Source organism: Sceloporus occidentalis, unplaced genomic scaffold (assembly GCF_023333645.1).
Source record: "Sceloporus occidentalis isolate IW3139 unplaced genomic scaffold, rSceOcc1.0.p SCAF_20, whole genome shotgun sequence".
Taxonomy (NCBI): domain Eukaryota; kingdom Metazoa; phylum Chordata; class Lepidosauria; order Squamata; family Phrynosomatidae; genus Sceloporus; species Sceloporus occidentalis.
The window spans coordinates 9,178,933-9,193,651 of NW_028317000.1; the positions used below are offsets into that span (position 1 = coordinate 9,178,933).

At 45.7% G+C, this 14,719-nt stretch overlaps 1 protein-coding gene across 2 annotated transcripts in view; it reads left to right on the top strand.

The window, feature by feature from the left end:
- Positions 1 to 8,288, top strand: part of EFNA3 (ephrin A3) — an 89,779-nt gene extending 81,491 nt beyond the window's left edge. Inside the window, exons 3-5 of one of the 2 annotated variants that reach the window (XM_089483107.1) lie at positions 4,021 to 4,086; positions 6,587 to 6,664; positions 6,919 to 8,288. In XM_089483107.1, coding sequence (XP_089339233.1) covers positions 4,021 to 4,086; positions 6,587 to 6,664; positions 6,919 to 7,040 — 266 coding nt within the window. In that variant the 3' untranslated portion in view covers positions 7,041 to 8,288. The remainder of the gene's footprint in view (positions 1 to 4,020; positions 4,087 to 6,586; positions 6,665 to 6,918) is intronic. The other variant, XM_089483108.1, reaches the window with a different exon arrangement.
- The last annotated feature ends 6,431 nt before the right edge of the window (positions 8,289 to 14,719 follow it).

The following is a 14,719-nucleotide window of genomic DNA, read 5'->3' on the forward strand; positions in this document are numbered from 1 at the left end:
CCTTCTTTGGTTCTGGCTTCAGTGCTCTGCACTTTGTTTGATTCTCTCCCTCTTAAGTGTCATTCCATAAAACCACAGAGCTTTTTCAGTGCATCCATTCCCTGTTCCCATTCCTTGTGGTTTTAATATTGACTTGTCTTGTTTTTGACAATGTAGTTGCTGTTACCTAAATATTTATTGGTATTGAACCTTGGTAAGACAGCACCCAAACCTGGTACATCATCAACCCAGGAAATCAATTCTGGAAAATCATTCAAGGGATATATTTATTTCTTGCCTCTCTTCCAAGGAGTTTAAGGCAATGTGGTTGATTTTTCTCTGTCTTGCCTCCCCATTTTATCTTCACAACCACCCAGTGAGGTAGGTTTAGGCTAGAATCCCAGATCATTCAAAGAGCTTCATAGCTGAAAGGGAGGTCTGAACTCCAGTTTCTCTTGTCCTAGGTCTATATTATCTGACCGCTGTCTTTTTGGAACCCCCAAAAGCCCATTTTTAAAATGAAAAAAAAAAATGATAACCCACATTTCCAGTACACTGTTTCCATTCTTTTCTCTCCACCCGCCCCAAATCTTGTCTGTTCAACCAGCAAATGTTGCTGGAACGTGTCTGAGTCGCCTCGTAATGAGTACAACCAGATCCGACAATGAGATTAAGCATTTTACTAAAGATTATGCTCCCGCCGCCGTGTATATTGGACAGAGAAAGAAAAGAAGCCATGTTGATCAATTTGCTAATGCTTCTTACTTCAGAAGTCAGCACAAAGAGAGGCTCTTGTGAAAGAAATGGATCCAAGAGGAGGAGGAAGAGAGGCTGGAGGGATGAGTCAATGGGCTGGAGGGGTAGTTGGGTGTTCAGGCAGCAAACCGTAGGGGAGAATTGGCTTGTGGCAATTTAAAAAGGCTACCTTGATTTCTGCAAACCATCAGAGAGTCTAGGCGTATTTTTACGGCTGGCACCAGCAATCAAAAAACACCACTGTGTCACTATCATCATCATCATTGTTGCTGTTGTTGTTTTTATTGTTAGCCTGGCTTTTTCAGTCTGGGACTCAAGGCAGCTTGCAAAAGATAAAACAGATATAGCTAAAAATCATACAAAAGTTAAAAAATATAATTAAACAATCAAGGGATCCCTGGTGGCACAGTGGTTAAATGCCTATACTGCACCCAGAAGGTTGTGAGTTTCATCACAGGGGCTCCAAGGTCTACTCATCCTTTCATCCTCAAAACCACAACAAGAAGAAAGCAAAAATATAAACACAGACCCGGAAAGCTGGGTCAAAGCTAACAAAATGAAATTCAACACAGAGAAACATAAGGTACTGCACTTAGGGTGGAAAAATGAAACGCACAGATATAGGATGGGGGATACCTGGCTTAAGGAGACTACATGTGAAAGGGATTTAGTTGAACATGAGCCAACAGTGTGATGAGGCAGGTAAAAAGGCCAATGTAATTCTAGGCTGCATTAACAAAAGTATAGCCGGGGTACCTGAAGGACCGCCTCTCCCCGTATATTCCGTCCCGCACCCTCAGAACATCTGGGCAGCAACTACTTAGGGTACCAGGGGCTAGGCTTATCTCCACCATGAGGAGGACTTTTTCCATCGCCGCCCCGGCTCTTTGGAATACGCTGCCCACAGAGCTCCGCTCGGCCACCTCCCTGGCCCAATTTAGAAAGGACTTAAAAACCTTTCTATTTCAGTCTGCATTCCCCGAATAAAATCCTAACAGACCTCCCTTCCTCTTTAAGAGCAAGAGGATCGGCTAATGGGGCTCTTAGTTTATTCTTATTTTACTGTATGTATTTTTATATTAATGTGTGTTGTTTACTTGTATCGTTTTATCCTGTTGTGAACCGCCCTGATCTTTGGAAGGTGCGGTATAGAAATAATTTTTTTTATTATTTATTTATTTATAGTGTCTACATCAAGGGAAGTAATAGTGCCACTCTATTCTGCTCTGGTCAGGCCCCACCTGGAATATTGGCTGCATCAATAGAAATATAGAATCATAGAATCATAAGAGTTGCCCCAGTATAGACTGCCGGAAAGCAGCAGCCTGGGTCCGATTTTAGGTCTCAGGGTTGCAGAGTAACCGCATGGTCCCGAGCCCTAGTGCATGGTGGCAGTGCCATCATGGCGGCCTCTCATCCACATGGGGGCCACCATGATGACACAAGGGTGGTGCAGCGTCCGCACGCCACAGCACTGTGCTTGCGTCATCCACACATGGCAATGCGCCTATGGCGCACTCATTGCGCCCACCGTGGAGACTTTCACCAGGTTCTTTTTAGTCCTGACAGAAGCCGTACCATTTTCTTGGTGCAGCCTGTGTCAGGAGTAAAAACGGGTGGCTCCAGCCTGCCCTTTCGGGGCAGTCTGTCAAGCCCCATAGTGTCTAGAGATCAAGGGAAGTAATAGTGCCACTCTATTCTGCTTTGGCTAGGCCCCACCTGGAAGACTGTGTCCAATTCTGGGCACCACAATTCAAAAACAAAAGCTGGAGGGTAACTAAAATGGTGAAGGGTCTGGAAACCGTGCCCTATGAGGAACAACTTAGGGAGGTGGAGAGCATGGAGAAGATAAGGTTAAGAGGTGATGTGATAGCCCTGTTTAAATATTTGAAAGGATGCCATATTGAGGATGGAGCAAGCTTGTTTTCTGCTGCTCCAGAAAACAGGACCCAAAAGAATGGACAGTAAAGGTTGTTCAACAGTGGAAGACACTCCCTCGGAGTGTAGTGGGGTTTCCTTCCTTGGAGGTCTTTAAGCAGAGGCTGGATGACCATCTGTCAGATATGCTTTGATTGTGAGTTCTTGCATGGCAGAATGGGGTTGGACTGGATGGCCCTTGTGGTCTCTTCCAATTCTACGGTTTTATGATTCTAAACAACACAAAACTTGAAAGTCTCTTTCTCCTTCAACAGTCAGCCCAAAGGTGTGCTGAAACAAAAAGGTCTTCCCCTTGCCTAGGCAGTTTAACCTCTCTCGGAAGGGAGTTCCAGAGCTTGGGAGCAGCCACTGAGACGGGCCCACTGGGTTCCTGCCAGACATGCCTTCGGGGGCAGTAGGGCAGAGAGAAGGGCTTCTAGCAAGGGGGCAGTCGCACAGAAAGCTGCTCCCACCAAATGCTTCTTCGAGGATCCTGGCCCCAATGGGGAGCCACAGCAGGGGATCCCATTTTACTCTTTTCTGTCCCATATCATTCACCATGTCTCCCCTCAAAATGTGCCACCAGGGTCAAGAACAACCTTTCATTGGCTTTTGCCTTCACTTTGTGGGCAGTATGGCACAGTGGGTGCAGAGGGAGAAAGAAAATTAATGAGCAGGGCTTCGAATGAATATGGTACCAATCAACTATCTTAATTGCGATGTGCAATAATTGCAAATAATGATTAGAATAGTAAGAAGGGTCTTTTGTTTAGTACAAGAATGAAGGTAGCAGGGAGAGGGGCAAAATGAGGGCATTGACTCTCCAAATAAGAATTCTGCTTCTTCCCTCCCCCCATGAAATTTTCCTTCCATCCCCAAATTTCTAATCTGTCAGCATGAGACATCAGAAATTGCTTACGCCTAGAGCTCTTCTGTTTTCTATACACTGGTCCCTTGCCTTACGTGGGGGATCCGTTCCAAAACACACACACACGCATATGGCATATAGCACGTATACTTGAGCCCCATTGAAAATAATGGGGCTCGTGCATGTTGTACGCCATGGTGCGCATCATTGTCATTTCTGTCACTTGGCTTTCAGTGTAAACTGAAAGCCACGTATAGTGCGCTCACGTATGACACAGACGCACTGTATTTGCCTTACCTTGGTTGCTTTGCCTATCCCCCTTTTTCTAGATGACTAAACTTTATCGCTAGATGTTCCACTGAATTTTAAAGTTACTGCTATGTCAGAAATTTGGGAAATGAAGGAAGTTTTCATTTGGGGAGGACATAATTATTATGAGGTGCACTAGTATTCTCATTTTATGCCTAAAATAGTTTTTATTCATTCTCTTCCTTTTTCAGCAACTCCAACGCACAACCACCGCCGGGCCTGCCTCCGAATGAAGGTGTTTGTGTGCTGTGCCTCTCGTAAGTGCTTTTCTCTTCCCCTTGGCCGCTTTCCTTGGTACACACTTCCATCCAGTGCGCACAAGACCACATTCTCCCCCCAGGAATCATGAGCACATTGGTTGCACACGCATCCCACACTTGTACTCCTAATTTTTCTTCCCTTTTGATTTGCCTATGTGGGTCAGAAGGAGTCTCACAGTCAAAAACTTGCAGAGGTCCTGAGTAGCTACTGTGTACAGTCCTGTACCTCTTGTTCCCCCTTCACTGAGAATCTTCATTTTCATTGCTTTCTTTTTGCAAACAGCAGGCCTGTAGTCTTCATTGGCTGAATTTGGAAATATCACGTTACAAGCAACAACGTTAGCTGTAATGCCTTGCTTTTGTGTGAAAATGAGCAAATGGGACTTTGAGCATATTTAGAAAACAATCTCCTACTTTTTCTTCTGTGTAGTCAAAAAGGGTTTAGCAATAGAATCAAGCAGTATATAACCACTTGCACAATAAAGTGCAAAACCATAAATGCAGCCATTTGTAAAAATTGTCAGAAGAAAAGAGCCCTACGGAGTATAATTGAATGTCTGTCTTCTCTGGCACAAGTTCCGTGCTGGATCTTCTGGGGATTCACAGGTTGTGTGCTTTGTGAGTCTGTATTGTGGGTCCCCAGCGTCCAGGTTTTTTTCTTCGGACATAGACTATGTCTGCACATGGAGGCTCCAGTCAGCTACCATAGTGAGCAATAAGCACCATTAGTGTTACCTGTCCTCATACAGGTATCTAATCAAAGGCCATGGAACAGCATGTCCCCCATGACATTCAGTGGTTTCCCCTCTGGAATGGGAATTTGGCTCTTGACCTGAGAGGTCCCCCAAATCAGCTACAAGTTCTTTGGACTGGGGGAAATGCAACATTTTTACTTTGTCATAGCCATCAAAGTATCTTGTGCCAATCTGGGGCCCCAGCCAGGTTGCCTCCAGGAAGACATGATGGGAATAGCTCCTTGTTCTGGCAACCTTAAGGCAGGGTCTGTTTTGCACTTCTGCCTGTTAGTTGTCCATACAGAGCAGACTGCACAATGACCACACGGGTATGTCATGCAGCCTGGATTGGCACAAGATACTTTGATGCCTAAGACAAAGTTAAAATTTGCCTTTTCCCCAGTCCACTGAACTGGGGGACCTCTCAGGTCAAGGGCCAAGTTTGGTGTCAGAGATTCTGGGAGCCACTATCCCTTTCAAGATGGGAAACCACCAAATGTCAATGAGGCGAAGGCCTGACTATTTCCCACTATCCAATGGAATCTTGGGATTAACAGTTGAGGGAGAGACATTTAGCTTTCTCAGCCAGAAAGCTCCAGGGCCTCACCAAACTACAAATCCCAGGATTCCATAGGACACAACCATGGGAGTTAAAGTGGACTCATTAGTTATTAGTTTTATAATTCCAGAAGTGAAAGGGCCCAAGGACCAGTGATTCTCTCCTAAAGCAAGATTTGTTATCTTACTTTAGAGGGGTGGAATTTGTTTTCAGTGTTTTTACAAATGTGGAAGTAGATTTCAAATCATTTCTAAATCTGCAAATCTCAAGAATAATCCTGTTTACTTATTTATTTATTTTATAGCCTGCGTTTCTCCTAGAACTGGGCTTAAAACGTTTTCTAAAAACTCAAATTTTTGTATTAAAGCACAATCAAGCCCACCATTTTAAAACAACAACCCCCCACACACACGCATGTTTGCATACATACATACATACAACCAAATCAGACACACTCCCATAAAAGTACAGCATCCCATGCTAAAGGCCTTTTCTTCAGCAGTTGGTCAGTTGCCAAAAGCCGCTCATGAAAAGGAGCCCAGACCTTTGTAGCATTGCTTGTGGTTGTGTTTGCAAACATCAACCTTGGGCTTCCCAGAAGTGTTCCCAACCAACAGCTGTCACGTCTGCTTTCAGGATGTTATGAGAAATGGTGTGCCTTCTAGTGAGCTCTTTTTGTACACTCTGTTGTGCTTCTGTCCATGGATGCGCACACATCCTCAAAACCGCAGCACAGACAGAAAGACATGCCTGCCATTTTTCCCAGGATGGGCACTTTTTCTTTTCCCATGGCCATGTGGCCATATGCTTGCATGCAGTGCACACCCCATAATCTACTTTGTGATACCCACAGAGGGATATGTTTCCTGCTTCTTCCATTTTTGCCTTTAGTGTAAATGTCTTTGCTTTTGCAAGCCCCACAGCCACCCTGGCCCTTACTGTCGTACTCCCCTGCCCCATGGCTGCCCCCTCCATTTATGTTGTCTAGCATGTGAAGCCAATGGTTTTTGACATTCCGTGATCTTTGTTCCTGGTTTGGGCATAGGATTTAAAAAGAAGGGGAAGGACACTAGATTGCTGGGCATGGTGGAGGGAAATAAAAGTGATGCTGGGGAGCTGGAGTGAAGCATGGTTTCTCGCCCTGTTCCTGGGCACAACCCTCTCCCCCCAGGGCATAACCCTCTCCCCCCTCTCCTGCCCACAGCGTCGCTCTCTGGGGAGAAAGCAGTTCCGACCCTCCCGCAGTTCACTATAGGGCCAGAAGTGAAGATCGAGGACTTGGGTGAGTGCGACCCACAGTGCCCTCGGCTGGGGTAGGGGGTGGGGGTGTATGTGGCCTTTACTGAAGCTGATAGAATTTGTCCCATTATTCTTTGCTGCCCACCCCCCTTGGCACTGCCCAAGGAAGGGATGGCGTTTTTGAGCAGGAGGTGCTAGCCGGGGGAAGAGGGCGCCCACCCCACCGTACTAGACTCTGACCTCCCTCCCCACTTCTCTCTCTCTCCCTCTCTCTCCTCGTTTTCCTCCCTCTTGCAGATAATTTTAATCCTGAGATGCCCAAACTGGAGAAGAGCATCAGCGGAACCAGTCCCAAGCGGGAACACTTACCCCTGGCTGTGGCTGCTGCACTCTTCCTCATGACGCTCTTGGCCTCCTAGCCGTGAGGGACGCCATGGGAGGGGGCCGAGCAACACCACCCATCATCCGCCTGCCCCTCACGGGTTCAGCCATTCTCCCTCAGACCTTCCTTGGCATATGCGGAAAAGGACAAAAATGACAACCCCAAGAGCAACGTTTATTTAAAAACAAGATACCAAACCTGAAACACTCGAAGAGAGAGGCAGCTTTGAGGTGTGATGTTGGAGTGAGGGAGAAACGACCCAATGGTGGTGAGGGAACATCGATGAACTTTCCAGGCTGGTGCCACTCCTGGCCTCCTCCCACACGTACCCCCCAGCTAAGGAAAACATTGCAACTGCTTCTGTATTTCCCTCTCCCTCTAGTTTGTCTTTCTCATCTGCCCTGAGTTGCCCTGGGAGAGAGTTTTAGATCAGGTGTTACCCTCACCTCACCCCATTCTGTGTGGACTTTGGTGGGTGAGGTAGGTTCGATGCCCTGGAGAGGGGCAAAAAAGGCATTTTCATCACCCCAGCCTTGGGACACCTGTGCCTGGCAATACCCAAAGGACTACGTCTCTCTGCCACAGCAATAGGCCACCTGCCCGCCTTTTCCAGTGCCCACCTGCAAAGGTCCAGAGGAGCAGACTGCCCACAAGAACTGCATGTGGTGCCAGCTGTCTCTTTTCGCAGCCTGGCAAACACACACAGAAAATTGTGAGGGAGATCCATAACCTGCTTTGAAAGGGATGCCCTGATCCCAGAAGGGTCAGTACCCCAATTTGTGAGGGGAGAGGGGTGGACACCATCCCCCTGGTGGCACCCAAATTAGTAAGGAGGGGATGTGGTACCCTTGGCCCTAAACCTGGGCTGCCGTGTACATATCTCAATGTGTTCTGTACAGAGAGAGTCTCTATTATTCCGTGTCTATAGATTATATGAACCTGTTCTTGTAGAAGTGGGCTCGGGGCGGGCACCGGCCTGCCTGGTCAAGCCAGAGGTGTTTTCATTTCCGTTCTTTTTGGGGCATTTCCCTCCCCTTTGTCTTCTGTGAAGACCAGACCTATGCAAGACGCACGGACACTTTTTTCTTTCTTTCCCGGGGTGAGGGTTGGGGGGCAAAAGAGGATTAAACGAACCCACATGGACAAACACAAGCAGAGGACCTTTGGGGGGGTCGGGGTCGGGGGGGGGCTGTTTCTCCTTGTGATTTTTTTTTTCTTCTTCCCCAAGAGCTTTGGCTGGCGATTTTCATATACTTGCTCTTAGTCTATTAAAAACAAAAATTAAATAAAAGGTGGATAAAAAACAACAACCCACAAATTTACAGTCAGGTCTTCCATCCATCTTTCTTTGCTTTGCTGTGGATTTGTGCATCCAGTGGTTTGGGTTTGTCAATTATTTACAGGATGGGCTGGCAGAAAACTGTCATTTGCTTTATTTCAGGAATGGGCATCATCTGAAAGCTGGGGAGCAATTTTTAGCTCCCAGCACTCACTGGGAGGTCAGTTAGGCTTCAAAATACACACACACAACTAGCAGCATCCCACTTTGAGATTTGTCTTTGTAGCTGGGGATGAGGTGAGATGGGGTGCGAAAACCACCACTCTCGGAAACTGCAAAAGCTTACAGTTGGCCCTCCACATTTGTGGCTTTGACTACTGCAATTTTGATTATTGTTGATTATTGATTATTTGTAGGTCCTCCAGCATAATTCGATGATTGATGTCTGGAAGACGTGGAGATTCCAAGAAAGGTGATCTCTCCGATAAAAAGAGAATTTGTTTGTTTGCAGTTTTTCCACATTCAAGGGGGTCCTTCACCCCTAACCCCAACAAAAGTGAAGGGGCCACTGTATTTATCATATGTTGTTCCTACCAAAGTGCTTACCGGCTACAAAAAAAAAAAAAATGACTTGAGGCCTACATAGAAGCCTTAGGCCATATTTTATCCACTCCCTGCTTCATTCCAGTGGCTTTGTATCCTGATATGGCCTCTTTTGTTAAAAGCTATTTGTTTAATTTCTATCTTGACCTCCTTTCAATGAGCTCAAATAACCCTCCAAAACACTTCTTTGCCCGTTTCCTCCTCATTATGCCGATCCTGAAAGGTAGGTCACACCACCAGAGAACACTTTTTCTGGATCACTGGAGACTTCAACCTGCTTCGTCCCCAGTGCAACACTTGAACTATGGCACCGTGAAACAAAATTCTGAATTTATGTTTAGAGCAGACAAAACTCTGAATTTTATTTTTATTTTATTTTTATTTTTAAACCACACTCTCAGAAGTAATACAATTGCACTTGAATTGTACATGAGGATGAGCTGTAAACAGCATTAATTGTGTTCAGGCATCAGCTTGATCAACAGAGTAAACAAGGAAAGTAAGCAAAGGAGTGAGGTGGCAGAGAAGGAGTAGAGTGTCCATCCCTTTTCTGTACTTGGCATCTCCGGAAAGGAAAGGAAAAGAAGAGGTTCTGCCTTCAGGCATGAAGAAATCACACATCTAGGGGCTCTTTGCATTTGCTATAACTCCTGTTGAATCCTAGCAATTTAGGAAAGGGCATTTAGGATTCTTAGGCAGAGCGCTCTAGTGCCTCTATGACTTCATAGGATGCAGCCATGGCAGCCCAAGTGGGATATAATATTATAATTGTATAGTTTGAAAGGGACTGGGATTTCAGGGGAAAGTCTTGCACTATCTACTTCAGGGTGTTCAGTTGTGGAGGGGATGAGAACCATTTCCCTCTTCATGTCCTTCTTCGGAGGCCTCTCTGAGCCTCGCCAGCATTTATTGCATAACCATGCAGCTTCAACAGGTAAAGTGGAATCATGATGCCATCTATGCAGTATGAAAGGGCCACCATTTTCCTTGGCTTTTGCAATGTGTGAATGCAAACTCATCTTGACATGCAAACAGGAAATGGAAGGAGCACCCATTCCTGGAATGGCCAATAGGATTTAAAACTTGGAAACTACAGACTGCCCCTTTGAAGCGGCATCCTGCTGCCCCTTTCAACACCAGATCGGGACCACAGCAACCGCATGCCGCAGCCCTGATCTGGCACTAAAAGGGATGACCAATAGACATAAATGTTGCTCCTTTTAGTGTCGGCAAAAAGGTGCCCTTGCTGCCACGGCGGTGGCTTTTCAGCACTCCTTTGGTGCAGTTTTAATTTTACTAGTTGTTTGTGTCACAGCTATTGCCATTACATTCAGTGATACATGGGAATTACAATTTATGAGTAACATTTGTACAAAATCAATAACATTCAAACAATGATACCTGTATTAAACCAACCAAAATGCACAATTACACACTGCAAACATTTGAAGTCACACTGACTTCTTCATCAGGCAAAGAGGAGAAAGAAATTGAAGATGTTAGTCATAGGCCTGCATTTTCTGTTTCTGGTCTTAGTTCAGATGGTAGGGAGGACTATCTGCAGGCTGGCACCAACACCTTTGGGGGGGTGGGGGTATGTGGTCACGGGTAGATTTTAAAATTAAAGGAAATTTAATGTCCATTTGCAATTCACGGAAGATGTTTCCTTGGAATCCAGCATGCCTCCTTCCTTTGTGAAGCCACAGGCTCCTATGTAGGTAGAGAACACTGAATTTCTCAAGAAGTCTTCATGTTTTGCATCAGGAAAACTTTAAGTGATGTGGCGGTAAAGCATGCCAATGGGAGGAGGTTGATTTTCACACAGAGTGATGCCAACCTTAGTTACACCACTACAGCTCCAGTGGCTTAGGCCACTTGTAACCCACCAGGCCCATGTTATCTGGCTCTGCCATGTTCTTTTGGTTTGAATGAAACATGCACAGTGATATTAAGCAGCTATGAAGCTGAAGAAAATCTCATGGCTGTGGCCTCTGGTCCCAACTAATCCTTGAACAGAGCTAGGTAACATCCCGCCTGGATACTCAAAACGAGACAAGGCCCCTCATCCGCCCACCTTTCCGGACTGATGAATCACAGTCTGCATCTCTGAAGGGTGTTCAGTCTGCCAGGAAGAACCTGGAAATTCTTCATGGGGGCTACAACTGAATCACTGAGTTTGAGTCACTATGTGCTCCTTGCTCAAGTGCGTGGGATGAAAGCAATGACCCATCAGCACGCGGCAGGTATGAAGTTTTACGGGCAAATGGCCTTTTCCAGTCAGTGCAAACTCAGCATCCCCTTCCCACACCATCCCACTTCTCTTGGCCTTCTGTATACAATGACCTTGTAAGGTAGGCCAGTATTAGAACTTCTGCAAAAAGCAGATGCAGCAAAACGTTGCAGTCAGTCAATTGGATTAAAGTACAGGGAGTCTCTAAACTACAGCTAATTCAAGAGAGTCTTCAGCGTTGCTTTGTTCTCCACCAATTTTATTTGTATCACTTTACCATTAGTAATATTACTGCTGGTATTTACAGGCCCCTCATAATTTGAGGCTTACTTTTATTGTGAATTTCCACAGGTGCAGCTACAAGGGGAAATTTTGCTCTGGGATTAAATTTTCTCTCAGCCCTCATATTTCTAGCATTGCAAGGAGTGAGATACAGAAAATCATTTAAATCTAGAACTCTTAGCTTTGCTGTGTTCACCATCCCTTGGCCTCTTTGTTCCTTTGCTTTGGATGCTTAAAATATATTTATTAATGCTTCACTGAAGTTTTAAGTTTCCACAGTGATAGAACATTGGGAACGAGAAGATGGGAGGCAGAATTCTTCTTTGGGGGGAAGCAATGCCTTCCAGCTTTCTTACTGTTGTCTGCTTTCAAATCCTTTCTGATTTATGGCAATTCTAATGTGACCCTATGATGAGGTTTTAGAGAATCATAAAATTAGAGAATGATAGATCCCAAGGGTCATCCAATCTAAACCAATTCTGCCATGCAGGAACTCACAGTCAAAGTACCCCTGACAGATGGCCATCCAGTGTCTGTATAAGCAACTGGCAAGATTTGTTCAGAGGATTACGCTGCTACAAGTCTAGTCTATGGTGAACCCTTCTCTCTAGGGCAGGTCTGGAGCTGCATCCCTTCTACCTGGTAACCTGATGTTGATTTATTAATCTATCCTATCTTCCTACTGGCCACCGTGGCAAAAGCTGATGGGAAATGGAGTTCAAGAACATCTCTCCAGATGCCTTGCTTGAGTAGGAAGGCTTTACTCCTGGGTTTCAGGTGGCCAGACCCCACTACTCAGTGCTTTGCACAATAGGTCCCATAACCCACCAGCCAGCAGGGCATTTATGGGAGGAAGAATCCCCCACACTTGGATGTTACCAGGTGGAAGGGATGCTGTTATAAGTTATAAGGAGTTCATGCAGGGCATTCTTCTCACACACCCAGTCCAGTTCTCTGCATTTCTTTTGCAACTGACATTCAACTTTTCCATTCTTCCTTCTTTCCTTCCTTTATACCTTACTCTACTATTGGGAAAACTCTAGAAGCTGCTTCCATAACAGTCAGACCAACCAACTTCCATAAAGCATCCTTGGGCAGTGAGCATGCTCAGCCTTCTTCGCTACACTTTTCTTTGGGGCATGTTGTATGTACATGTGTGCCACTTACTTTTGTTTTTGTTTTTTTAAATTCTTCAGCACTTCTGCAAATCTCAGGGATTCCTCAAGCATGCTGAGACTTCCTTCTCTTGTTTTTCAATGGCACCATGTTGGCTCCAGTGTTGTCAACTCTCACCTGCTGAATTTCACAGCATCGAGGCTGGTGGCTTGGGTTCAGACTGAGAAAACGAATAAAGAATAATGCTGATAAGAAATATTATCAGTGACTCAAGCCTCATTCTCACTACAGAATAACGTTCACATTCTTTGAGCAGTGATTGAAACTTACTCATTTCAATTTAATCCCCTTCACGTTCACATTCATCAATGAATCGATTTAACATGGAGTCATGTAAATGTGGCATAGGCAACTGATTCAGACCAGCATCTCATTCACACTAGTGCTGAATCAATTCATTGCAAAAGACATGGGGAATTCAGGCCCCATTCAGACTGACTTTTTTGTGCTGGAAGGAACTGGGAAGATTCGGTTTCTGACCCCCTGAATCCCTCTGGAAGCAAGTGCTCACTACCTATCAGGGTACTTTAACCCTGAATGCACTCTTGGAGAAATCGGGTTAAAGTTGCTGTCAATCAAATTTAGTTCCGTGATCGTCATGAGTGACATTTCCTGAACTCACCCTCCCTCCTTTTAAAAAAACCAGGCATCAGTAAAGCAGCCCATTCCAAGTAGAGTCATTTGGGGGGAATTGTGCTCTTGTGATTCTATCTATGAGAGTATAAGAGCCAGTGTGGCATATTGGTTTGAGCATTGGATTATGACTTGGTGATCAGGATTCAATTCCCTGCTTGACCATGGAAACCACTGGGCAAGTCACACACTCTCAGCCCCAGAAAACGCTGTGATAGGTTCTCCTTAGGTTTGCCATGAGTCAGAAAGGAGTCAAAGCACACAACAACAATAACAAGCAATCCTCTGGCATTCTGCATTCCAGGACAAAACATTTCTGCTGTTGCTGCTGCAACTATTATTACGGCATCATCATCTGTAAGTTTAGCAGTGGGTTGGACAAAGCTGCAGGCATCCAGGGACTGTGGGACTGCAGCCCCCTTTAGCCCTGGTGAGCATATCTACTGGTGGGGAGAGCTGGATGCTGCAGTCCAGTGAGCCCAGAGGGCAGCACTTTCCACAGCCGTGATTCAGAAAATGCAAAAACAAACTGATCCTTGCTCCAAGGAGCTTGCAGTATAAATATCTACATAAAAGACAGCTGGGGAAATGGAGACAAACAGGAGAAGGAGACCATGCATTTATTTCAGAATTGTCTCTAGGCATGTCCTGAGGCCACTTTCAAAGGGGAACTTGCCTGCTTGAATCCTTAGCAATAGTACTATGTCACCCTATTCCTTCTCACACCCTCCTTCCTGCAACAATGCTGGATTTATACAGAGAAATCTGCCAAACTGCGCAAGCCAGAGCTTGACTTGGTAGAGAAAAGATGGCAAACCTGCTGGACAGGTTTGTGAAGGCAGCGGAGGAGTAGTGATGGGTGTGCAAGTTCCTTCTCAGGCCCCATAACATTGGCAGAAAAGGAGAAAGGCTGTTAAAAGAGAAGGTGGCGGCAGCAGCCCCAAACCCTGGCCTGCCTAGGCCCACTCCCCAAATCCCTGGATCACAACAAGGGTGGGGAAATCCCAAGCCCTGGCACAGGGCAAGGTCTGTGCCAGCCACTTTTGCTGCTGCTTCTGCATCCTTTGGGTGCGGCTCCTTCTAAGCACTCAATTCTGCAATGTTGCTACTACAAGTGATTTCATGAGGAGGCAGGGAAAAGAAGGGTGACAGGGTCTCTGCCCCAGAGAGTCTACAGCAGTGATGGTGAACCTTTTACAGACCGAGTGCCGAAACTGCAACCCAGACCCCACTTATTTATTGTGAAGTGCCACGTCTCTCTGGCTTTCTAGTAAGAAACTCTGGCAAACTCTGTGCTAGGGCGACAGCATGTGTGCCCACAGAGAGGGCTCTGAGTGCCACCTCTGGCACGCGTGCCATAGGTTCGCCATCACTGGTCTACAATCTGTATCAGATAGTCAAGACAGAAGAAATGAAGCCAAAAATTATGAGTATAGAGACATTTTTGGGAGACAAGACTTGAGAGATTCAGAAAAGACTTCACTCAGTGAGGTTTGAGGAACTAAAAGGTGAC